This window comes from Eschscholzia californica, unplaced genomic scaffold (genome assembly GCF_041429995.1).
Source record: "Eschscholzia californica isolate CP2 unplaced genomic scaffold, dmEscCali1.0.p SCAF_1, whole genome shotgun sequence".
Taxonomy (NCBI): Eukaryota; Viridiplantae; Streptophyta; class Magnoliopsida; order Ranunculales; family Papaveraceae; genus Eschscholzia; species Eschscholzia californica.
In genome coordinates this window covers 62127186-62139332 of record NW_028238198.1, presented here as the reverse complement: position 1 = coordinate 62139332, position 12147 = coordinate 62127186, and the positions used below count along the sequence as shown (strand labels likewise).

Here is a 12147-nt window from a genome sequence, read left to right as displayed (position 1 = left end):
ATTTATAAAGACCTAATTAGAGAGTATTTCCCTAAATACCCTTTTAGGCACTTTAGGGTTACATAAAGGATGGCCGGCCAAAGTAGCCTCTTAATGGGCTCGGCCTGGCCGGCCCACTCCCTCTTTGTCGACCCTGATATAGCCGGACCCTTGCCTAGGTCGGCCATCTCATGGTCAGCCCGCATATAACCTATCTGGGCCTCCCTTTTGGGCCGGATATGTTTATCCTCGTCTGGACTCCTCCGAACTAATTGGACTTACCAAAAGTGGATCTAATCCATCTATTTGTCAATCTCCCACTAGTCAGTTCTCTCCGTTTAAACCATCACTCTTTGTGTAACCCGTTGTAGGATCCGGTATATGTTAGCCGCGGATTACCGAAGTGATCCGATGATCATAACCGGCTTCTAGCTAAGCATTACGACCTCTAATTCGTCTCGACTTGATGATCTTCTGAGTAAGGTCATCATGATCCTATTGGCCAAATCGTATGCATTTCCATCTTGGTCGAAGGACATTCTTTCGGAAGGACACTATTCCTTCAGACCGAGGGAATATATCCTTCAAGAAGCAGCAGCAACAAGAAGACTGAGTATTCACATAACTGTCTGAAACTTTCTTCATCCCTTGTCTTCCTCACGTGTACTCTGAGAAGAAAGAAAATAACACCTTTTGCTTAGGTTGTTCACTTTCTATCTGTACTCACTGCCTTAATCATCATAGTTTAAGTCGCTTGCTTCAGGTTAATAAGGCATCCTTCCCTTTCCCTTGTTTTCCTCTCTCTAAAATATTCTCTCACTTTTGTTCAGGTAAATTTTCACCAAATATTCCAAAATTTTACCATGATTTTCTTACTTTCTCTCTCTATAAATTAATATTTGAATTGTTTAGTCAGACAGTACCAACAATGCAAATATCTCCACTCTTCTATCTCCTCTTCTTTCTATCATTTGATCTTCTCCTCGCTCTACCCCTCTAAAGCTAATAAAAGTGGTATATGAGCAAAAAAGGAACACAGATCTAGCCGAACTTCATTAGGTAGATGATCATTCTATCTATTTCTTCATCTAGTTTTGTTCGGTTTCCTTTCTAGTTAAAAAAATCTCTCCATTTAATGTTTTTTTATGCTGATAATTAGTATTGCATATAATGGATTTGTTTGTTCAATCTATAGTGTAGAAGATTGATAATTAGTATCAAATATATTGGATCTGTTTTGTTCGGCTTACTTCACGTGTTTACTCTTACGCTTGTTTCTTATCTTGAAGAAATTCGATTGTTACATATTTCATTTCGCCATTCATTGTGGTGAAATTATAGTGTAGAAGATTTTGTTATAATATGATGGTTCTCTTTGTTCAACCTTATTATGTACTCCTTTTGGATCTCAGACAAAGAGATGGATATGATAGAGAGGCAGAGAGAGAAAGAAAGAAGGAGATTGTGATGAAGTTTGTGGAAGGAATTGAAAAAATAGGTTCTCGAAAAAAAGTGGCAGGTCGACAAATTTTTCTGGCGACCATCTTGGGTAGAAGAAGGTGAGGTGGAGGAAAGATGAGGATGAGGTGGAGGAAATATGAGGATGAGGTGGAAGAAAGAGATGGATGAGGTGGGGAGGAAATAAGTATGAGTTAGATAATTAAAAGAAAATTTTTAATTATAGAAATGCCATAAGGGTAAAAATGGAAGACTACACAAACTTTGGGGGCCAAATCGAACTCCCGAACATAATTGGGGGCTAAACAGAAAGCCCTCACACTTATGGGGGTCAAATCGGCCCGTTGTTCAAAAATTGGGGGTAAAAACGTTATTAACACTTATCTTTTTCCTTGCATCTCCTTGCAGGAGCCTTTTTCCTAGATATGGGTTACTCTTTATAATACCGTCTTGAAGCGTGAACTTGAAGATTCCGTTATTAGAGATAGGGAAATAGAGTGCATTAGAGTAAACAGTGAGAGTGGAGGACGGCGAATGAATGAGAAAGAAAGAATGAAAAGATACAAAAAATACATAAATAAGTAAAAAAGGGGCATGCATAAAACTATGGGTCATGCATAAAACTGATCATAAACTAAGAGGTCATTTAGTCAACGCAGAGTAAATGCAAAAAGAGATTCATTTGAGTATTTTACCTAAACTATGGGTCACGCATAAAACTGATCATAAACTAAGAGGTCAAACAACAAATAACCATAATTGTAATATGGAAAAAATTATGATTTTCCATAGTTAGGGTTGGGAATCGGACGGGTTCGGACGGGCTCGAGCAACTATGAGCCGGACTCGGGCGGATCGGGCTGGATAACCTGAGCCCGCGATAGGGAGTCGGGCGGATCGGGCCGGACAGAATTCCAAATATCAGAGCCCGTAGGCCGTCCGAGCCCGACTGCCCGAGCGGGTTCCACCGGACTCGGGCCGGACGGGCTCGGGTAATTTTCAGAAAAAAATTACTAATTTATAATTAACCATTTCATTTATAGTTATTTAAATGCCTTTTTTTAGCCACTATCCCCTCGTTATATAAAGTGTTGTCTAATTTCTAAGTAGTTTATATAACATCTTTCAAGAGGAAAAAAAGTTTATATAACATGAACATGAAACATATCCATGTTTTTCAACAGAAAAAAAAAATGAAACTTATGCATGTAGTAAACTTAGAATTCCAAACACATATATCAAAAAAGAGTTTCATTTCCGGGCCCATGTATAATAATCCCCTTCTTCCTTCACTAAACCCTAAAAACAAGAACATGACCGCTGTTGGAGTATCCTCACTTTTTGTACCCAACTTCACTCTTGATTAGGTTTCCAACTATTCAAAAAATTAAGGAAAATTCATCACTTTATGTTGCCTTTGGGAGTTATACAATTTTTCATTTTTAACTAGACTCAGACAATTCCTTTGCCAGCACCTTGTGCTAAAATATCAAGATCCATACCTCCACTGTAAACAATTTTTGCTTCCATCTGGTACACAAAAAAAGAAAAATAAGAACTAAAATATAAAGAGATAAGATAGAGGATACCAAACTAAACTAATCTAAACATTACTAAACAAGAACAACTAAACTAAACATACTAAACAAAATTACAACAAAATAATAAACATACACATCTCAAATGTTTGGTTTATCAAACAAGAACACATAAAGAAACTAACAAAATTACAACATTATAGTAAAACCTAGATGACTAATATTTAACAACTTTGTACTATTTAAAAAAAAAAAAAACAGAACACAAGATAAATAATAACAAAGTAGGTGTTCGAAGGCTTTAACCGCTTCCTCTGATCCGTAGATCATCAGCGTACAACCAACAAAACATTACACTTTTGACTGAAACAAGGGTTTCGATATAACCATTTTCAGAGAACAATAAGGTGAGGGACACCGGAGATGCTTCAAACTTTAGTTTTTATAAGTTGAATAGGTGAGAAGGTGTAATGATTTTAGCCTTTTAGGGTTTAATGGAGGTGGTATTCTTTGTTTCATCTTTGGTGAGAAGGGAGAGAGACTAGAGACAGGAGGCGGAGAGAGACTAGAGACAGGAGGCGGAGAGAGAAAGAGGAGGCGGAGAGGGTTTTTGTTTGAAGGGTTTTGAGTCCCTGTCCGAGTCCCGGCCCTATAAGCCCGGGCCATCGGGCCGGGTAAGCCCGGCTCGGACCCCGGAGTCTCGGACCGTTTTCCCAGTCCTAGTCATAGTTATACTTATATCAATCGTCCAACCTGTTACCATGCCACACTTGAACAAGACTTCCACCCAAAAAAACAAAATTAGACAAGAGAGGAAAACTTCTAATTGAGAATAATGTACACCTTTAACAAAAAAAAAAGAGAATAATGTACATTTGCTTTCAGTTTATCCATTTTTCCATTGAGCAGTGAAACACCCAGGGAAAATCTAGACAAAATGAAATCAAACAGTCACGATTTTCTCAAGATTTGATACATAAATCCTGAATTTGTTGACCCTCAAATCAGGACGGTTGATTATAGTTTCTCTTAGTAGACTTTCTATCATTTTCATTAGGACTGAGGAATCAAGTGGCACCAAAAAGTATAAAAAAAAATCCAAAATTGCTCTTGTCTCGGTCACTATTGATGTGGTCGTCCATTTCTGCCACTAAAATGTTTTTGCAATTACCTGCCAGTCTCTCTCAAATAACACTCTCAGAGAACCTCTACCCAAGCCCACCCTTAGCTCTATTGATAAGATTCTAGTTAATAAATCAGTGATTGTAATTAAAATGTAGGTCAAGTGTCAACAAGTTATTGATGTTTTCTTGTTGAAATAATTTATATTATTATTATTATTATATATTATTGAATATAAAAATATAAACAAATAATAAATATAAAATAAAATAGACACACCCTTCTTATCTTTTTCATGATTTTCTTTGGTTTTTCAAATGTTTAATAAATATTTTATTTTACCCATTCTTTAAATTTATGATACTCACATTATATTCATCATACCTTGATTTTATCATCAAAAGACTTTGCCTTTTTGGTATATTTATTTGCTTTAACTTTTATTTTGTTGTTACATAAATTTTTAGGTTTGTTCTGTTACAGAAACAAACAATTCTTTCTTTTCTTGAGAACCTTTTGTTCTTCTTATACCTCTCAAGTGGGTTTTTGACTTTGTATTATCTTTCCTACTTTGAACTTTGAAATGAAAATTTTCTCTCTCTACCTTCTTCTCTCTCTTCTAGTTTGTCTTCTTCAAATCTTTAATGGAAGAGTCTTTGCCTTAGCTACTGGAACAGAAGATGGGTCTGAAAAATGGGGATATGTTGAAGTTAGACCTAGTAAGTAAAAAAAACAGAATACTTTAAAATCTTCATTACTTTCTCTCTCACTAGAATCCTGATTTCTTGCATTTTTGTAGAAGCACATATGTTTTGGTGGCTTTATAAAAGTCCAAATAAAGTTGAAGATCCTTCAAAACCATGGCCAATTATTTTATGGTTACAAGGTGGACCAGTAAGTAATATTTTAATCAATTTCACTAAATCTACTTGAAAAATGGAGAACCCATTTTTATCAGGATTCAAATTCTTTTTTTTAACAGGGTGGATCAGGAGTTGGGATTGGTAATTTTCAAGAAATTGGACCATTGGATACCCAATTGAACCCTAGAAATTCAACTTGGTTACAGAAAACTGATCTTTTATTTGTAGTAAGTTCTTCCATATATACTTAATCCTCTGTTTTTTAATTTCTATTCAAAAACTGATGTTTTTTGTTGAAAAACAGAGAATTGTTAATGGGTTTGATTGATTTTGATTAATTTTTGAATGATTGAAGGATAATCCAGTAGGAACTGGATACAGTTATGTGGAAGATGAGAAATTTTTAGTGAAAACTGATGAAGAAGCAGCAACTGATTTAACTACATTATTGAAATCACTTTTCAATGAAGATGAAAACCTTCAAAAAAGTCCTCTTTATATTGTAGCAGAATCTTATGGTGGAAAATTTGCTGTTACTCTTGGATTATCAGCTTTTAAAGCCATTAAAGCTGGAGAATTGAAGCTGAAACTTGGAGGTTCTTAATTCATATGCCTTTAAGATAAATGGGTTTTCTTCAAATTGATTCAATTTTTTGTTAATCAAGTATAATTAGTACTTGGGTTTTGTTCATAATCAAGTTTCTCAATTCTGAAATAAAAAAATCCCCTGTTTTTTCAAGTACAGGAGTTGCTTTGGGTGATAGTTGGATTTCACCTGAAGATTTTGTGGTGAGAGAAAAATTAATCATCCACATTATTTGATCCTCTCAATCTAGTGGATTTTAAGAATTATGATTTTGGAAATGCAGTTTTCATGGGGGCCTCTGCTTAAAGATGTATCAAGGTTGGATAACAAAGGACTAGAAAGATCGAACAGGTCGAAAAATTGAAATTCTTTTGATTAAAATGGGGAAGATAACTTAATTTGATTTGTGAAATTCAATTTAGATATTTAATTTTACTTCATAAAACAGATTAGCTGAACTAATTAAGCATCAAATTGAGAATGGTCAATTTCAAGAAGCCACAGATACATGGGCTAGACTTGAGAATGTCATTAGTAGGGACAGCAATTATGTGGTACCCATCTCTCTCACTCTCTCTCTCTCTCTCTCTCTCTCTCTCTCTCTCATCCCCATTTTCTCTCTCTATTTCTCTACTACTTCATTTTGGCATTGCAGGACTTCTACAATTTCATGTTGGATTCAAGGGAAGACCCACTTTCAGTATCAACTTTAAAATCAACCAAAGGAACAACATTGCAGAGATATTCAAGATATCTCGACTCCGTAAAATTTTCGCCCGGAGGTCATGGAAATTTAGGTAGTTTGATGAATGGCGCCATTAAAATGAAACTTAAGATCATCCCCAATAACGTAACGTAAGTTTCTTGAGCTACAAAGTAAAAACCCACTTAAACCCTAATTAATCTCTTAGAACCTTAAATTTGCCACTAATAAAAGATTTTTTTTCATCTATTTGGTTGGGGTCATTGTTTCAGATGGGGAGGCCAATCAGGGTCTGTGTTTACAGCTCTAGGAAGTGACTTCATGAAACCTAGGATTAAAGAGGTAAAATACTAGTACCATTTTTTAATTAGATTGTTTAAACAAGCTCCATTTTTTAATAAGATTGGAGTAACATCAGAGCATTTTTCCTTTTTTTTTTTTTTTAATTGTCAGCGTACCTCGAACTCTTTATCTTTAAGCTGGAAGACTAAGCCTCTTATCACTCTAAATCCTTTTTTGTTACTAATTTCTCAATTGAAAATAATTCTAGTTATTGACCATACTTATTCCTATCTCGTGGTCGACAGATAATTTTCCGTAGGTCGAGTAATCTTTAAAATAAATAATTATGAGCTTAACCTTGATTATTATTTGGTTATAACAAGTTAAGGCAGATAAAAAAAAATGAGAATTAACATGGGTTATAATTTGGTGAAGGTTGATGAGCTACTATCATATGGGGTTAATGTGACAGTGTATAATGGGCAGGTATGAATTTTAAGTCCTTTTTAGTTTAACAATATATAATAGAAGTCATTCCACCAAAATAAGTCCTTTTAGAAAAAGAAATAAGTCACTTTTGCATCACTCACTTAAAGAAATACTTGTGATTAAATCTTGATGACATTTTGTTTGCTTTGTAGATTGATCTCATTTGTTCAACTAAAGGAACTGAAGCATGGGTTGAGAAACTCAAGTAATCTCTCACTCTTTCTCTTTCTCTTTCGCAATTTTCTCTCTTTCTCTGAAAAATGAGAAAAAAAAAAAGACGGATTAGGATTTTTTTTTTAATTATTTCAACAAAAAAAAGGGATTTTTTTTAACTAATTTTAGTGATCAGGTGGGAAGGGCTTAAAAGTTTCATGAATCTGGAGAGAAATCCTATTTATTGTGGAAGTTCTGATACGAAAGGGTTCAGCAAGCATTACAAGAACCTCCATTTCTATTGGATATTGGGTGCTGGCCACTTTGTAAGTTACTCATCTTCATCACTCTTCAATTTCCCTTTTATGACATAGGAGGCAGTGTCTGGTTTTCCCCATGTCACATCCAAGATCTAAATCCACTCTTGTTAAGATTTAATTTCCCTTTTATGACATAGGAGGTAGTGTCTGGTATTTGTCCGATGAGTCGTATTTCATTTATGATGTTTGACGAGTCTAAATGACTAACTTATTCAAACATATAATTAGATACAAATATACAAAATGAAATAAAAACAGATACCACATTTTTGTTAGCCAAAATGTATATTATAAGACAATAATAATAATAAGTAAAGAAAAAGTTTTTCCAAGGACAAAATATGACAAGTCTAAGAAGGTAAAAGAAAACCCAGGAAGTAAAAAAATGTCAAAGCAGAGAGAGAGAGAGAGTACTGAAAACACAATAATATCTTGATACTGTAGTTTTTGCTAGCAGGAGAGAGTGCTCTGATTATGATGTTCTCTCTCTCTCTCTCTCTCTCTCTCTCTCTCTCTCTCTAACATATATGTATTGGTGGGTGCAGGTGCCAGTAGATCAGCCTTGTGTGTCATTGAAGATGGTAGGTGACATCACACAGTCTCCTGTCTCATCATCATCTTAACCACAAATAGACAAGGAAGAAAACTTCTCATGCAATTACATGAATGGTGAAGAGCCACAGATATATAAGATAGAGTGAGAGGAATAAAGGAAAGAAGTTAGTAATTATGGTATGGGGTACAGATTGAAAGGAGAAATCTACACGAAAACGAATAAACAGAAAGAAAGATTGTCTGTCACAAAGTCATGAAATAGATCAGAGAAGATAGAGAGAGAGAGAGAGAGAGAGAATGAAACATGATTGCAACAAACACATGATTGATGAATAAACAAATACTAGTGTGTCTTCTTATTTCAATAATTCCTCCCACCTTGAGTGGGTACAAGTCAAGACTTCTTCATTTCCATTTTTTTTTAGATGAGGGGTAGTCAATGGTGATTTTGGATGACATTTCAAAGCCCACTATTATAACGGTGCATTCATTCACAAACATTCTAAATTCTGTGGATGTCTAAAGCTAGGGGTGGGAAGCGGGACAGTCCGCGGTCACTTGCTCTTTCGGTCTGGACGGAATGGACACGATTTCAATTTGTCCACTCGGACATACGGATTTCAATTTGTCTACTCGGACATATGGACAAATCGAGTGGGCACTTGACAAAGTTTCGTTGTGTGTTGCCCGTCCGAACCCGCCTAATTTTTCGTGCAATCCGAGACCGGACCATTCGGACTCAGAGACAATGTTAAATTTTTGTTTTGAGCGCCTACGAAAAATACTCATTAAGATTTCACCCGAGCAAAGCCGTAGCCCAATCAAGACTGTCCCATCTCTCAACCCTTTATAAAAAAACTCCAATTACTTTTTTCTTTATCATTAGTGACGTGGAATTAAAATGTGAAAAACAAAACTTATTTTTTAATGATAACATAGTTTTACATTGTAAACTCTTTGAGATGAAAGAGCTGCGAAGCTTTATATCTAAGGAATGTGTGAATCTTAATCTTACCATGCACATAAGTTTAAATGTGCAATCTAAATTTTAGCCCTATTAATTGGTCGTAAGTATCTATATATGATTAAAATGTATAAGTAAGTTGAAAATATCAACCGATCAGACTTATCGGCCAGACTTGGATAGAAGGTCGGTCAGGCTTATCGGTTCGACTAAACTTGGCGATCCGGGCTCGTAGGCCTTTTTCCCACCCCTATCCGAAGCATTCAATCGCAGACATTTTAAAGTCTGTGAATGTCAGTGACGTTCACAAATCCATCGACTTTGTTAGATTTGGACCTTCATTGACATTTTGATGGATTCTAGGGTAAAAGAGCGTTTAATTTGTCGAACAAGAAAAGAGTGACTTTCATGGACATTTTCGTGGGTCCTACTTTAATTAATAATTAATACCAATAATGGTAATTAAAAATTATTATTAGTATTATTATTATTATTATCATCTCAAATGACATATTTTTACCGATATTTTACAAGTATCTTGATATTTCAAAATCTACCTTGTTATTTCAAAGATATATGGTCTGCCTAATCCATCTTGTCTATGTTGATGGAATCCAGTTGACCCAAATTACACCATTATCATAATAATAATAATATGTATGATATATTGTTATATAATGATATATTGTTAATATTAGTAATATGCCAACAACTGTCTGGCCAGTTGGTTGGATATCTACTCCAAAAACCGGAGGTCACACGTTTGATTCACGGTGTAGTTGGAATCACCATTTATTGACTTGTGTTAAAGGGTATAAATAAAATAAAAAAACTATAACTTATGTAACTACCATCACAAAGACATCTTCGGAGGAGTTATATAAATACTCTTAAAACTATCATATAATGTTTGAAAGACTATTTATTCTTCCCGGCTACCTTATTTATAGCAAAGTTTAATAAAACAGCTATGTGTGATGATAAAAAAAGTGGTCATTAGTTGACTAAGGTAATTGAGTCAAGAGAAGACTTGTGGATCAACCCGCGTCACGTCAGCAAGGGAGGTCGAATCCGAAGGAGGACTACCACTCAAGCCCGGGATCGACACGATTGCCTTAGGCGCCTAAGCCCTGTCCTGACTCAAATACAACCTGGTCTGTCCTGGATTTGTGAAAAGGCTAAGGGGTCCACGTAAGCAAGCCTGGTACCTTAAGCCCTAAATATGGGAAGGTAGAATCGTGCCAAACGCTCACAGACTTAATCATGAATCTGATCAAAGATATCAGTCGATGTAGATATTAAATATTTGTCTAACTTGGGCTTCAAAATTCTTTAAAGGAGGAAACATCTCCTAGACTTAAAAAGATATCTATCGAATATCCTGAAATTAAAAAACTCCTAATATGTAAGATACAAGATAAACTCAAAAGGAAACTCTAAATCTCTTAACTACAGAATAGTAGTTCCAATACGACACGGTGGATCTCAACCGCCTCATCATCACCGTCTATTAACAGTCAATCCAAAGCAGCCTATAAAAGGCGTCAAATAACCTAGAACAAGGTACGAACTCGAAGGTTCATTCAATACTCAGATTTTTGTCTGCAAGGGCAATCTGACTGTCTTAAGCATCGGAGAGGTTTCTGAGCTTCTTTCAGGTTTTCCTCTAAATTTCCAAGAGCGGGAGCAGGATCGATGGTGGAAGGCATTAACGAAGCATAATCAATCAATTAGACGTGATCCAGCATCAAGTCATCTTTATTCTGACTGATACTGGATTGTTAAAAATCGACATTAGCACCCACCACCATTTCTCTCCTCCTCTTCTCCCACCACCACCTCTATTATTTTTTTCTCGCTCTCTCTTCATTTGTGTCCGGCAAAGTGGAATGTACCCTTTGAAGGATATATATCCTTGAGGTCTGAAGGTATATCCTTCAGTAGGAATGTCCTTCGACTAAGATGGCAATGCGTACGATTTGACTTATAGGATAATGATGACCTTATTTGGAAGATCAATCAATCCGGTTCAATTAGAAGTCGTAATGCTTAGCTAGAAGCCGCTTACGACTGTCGGATCACTTCGGTAATCCGCGGCTAACATAGACCGGATCCTACAACGGGTTAGACATAAGAATGGTAACTTGAACAGTGAGAATAGATTGATGGGAACTAGTATATAGATGGGTATGATACAGTCTGATAATACTTAAAAGATAGAAAAGAATCGGGCCAACAAGGGATTCCCTTAAGGGGAAATCCCTGGCCGGCCTAATAAAAGGGGTGGGCCGAACAGACTAAGCCCATTAAGGGCTAGTCGGGCAGGCCATAGCATAAGGAAACCCTAATTAGGGTTTTAGTTAGATTAAACTCTAACTTGTACTTATTTTTTCTGAGGGACTTTTAAGATTTCTTATTTGAGTAGGACCCTACTAAGGTAATGCCTATATAAGGACCAGTTTAGAGTTCAGAAAAGGTGTGGAAATTTCTCAGAGGGCAATCCCTCTCTTCACACAAGTATTGGAGAGAGAAGATTTTAAAGAAAAGTTTTCAATCTATCTATCAAGTCTAGAAGAAGAAGTTCTTCATCTCAACCTTCAAGAAAATCCTAGCTGACTTAAAGGAGGGAGTTCAAGTTATACATTCGGTGTCTCAAGTAAAGGAGCTACACTTGAAGCTCTATATCTTCCGAATACTGGTCGGGATTTAGTTCGTGGGAAAGCGAATCCAAGTATTATTCTTTCTTCTAGTTCATTGATTAGTTCATGTATAAGATCCTGGATAACTTAGTGTTAATCATATGGTGATTGAGATTCCTCTACCAACACTAGTTAGATGATTAGGTTATGGATAAGACACATGTAATTCCCAACACCCTTTGCTGGGACAAATAGAGATAAAAAAGAGAGATGGAAGAGGACAGAGATATGAATGAGGAAAGAGAAAAGAAAGAGATAAATGATAGGGGTGGCTAGAAGATAAAAGTTTTTTTTTGAAAAAATTAAAGATTGTTGGAAACGACTACTATCGTCGTATAAAAAAGTGGTTGTAGGGGTTGGGAACTAAAAAGATACAAAATAAAAGACCAATAAAATTTCATTCAAATTTTTAACCACAAATGTTTTCATCTGTTTC

General features: G+C 35.7%; 1 protein-coding gene across 1 annotated transcript; it reads left to right on the top strand.

The window, feature by feature from the left end:
- The first annotated feature begins 4573 nt into the window (after positions 1-4573).
- SCPL51 (serine carboxypeptidase-like 51) lies at positions 4574-8413 on the top strand. The gene is made up of 13 exons (XM_086654510.1): positions 4574-4816; positions 4897-4991; positions 5080-5187; positions 5316-5556; positions 5706-5749; positions 5830-5897; positions 5995-6100; positions 6202-6401; positions 6522-6591; positions 6967-7017; positions 7173-7225; positions 7370-7499; positions 8039-8413. The coding sequence occupies exons 1-13, from the start codon at positions 4681-4683 to the stop codon at positions 8114-8116; spliced, it is 1380 nt and encodes a 459-aa protein (XP_086510636.1). The 5' UTR covers positions 4574-4680; the 3' UTR covers positions 8117-8413.
- Positions 8414-12147: the final 3734 nt, after the last annotated feature.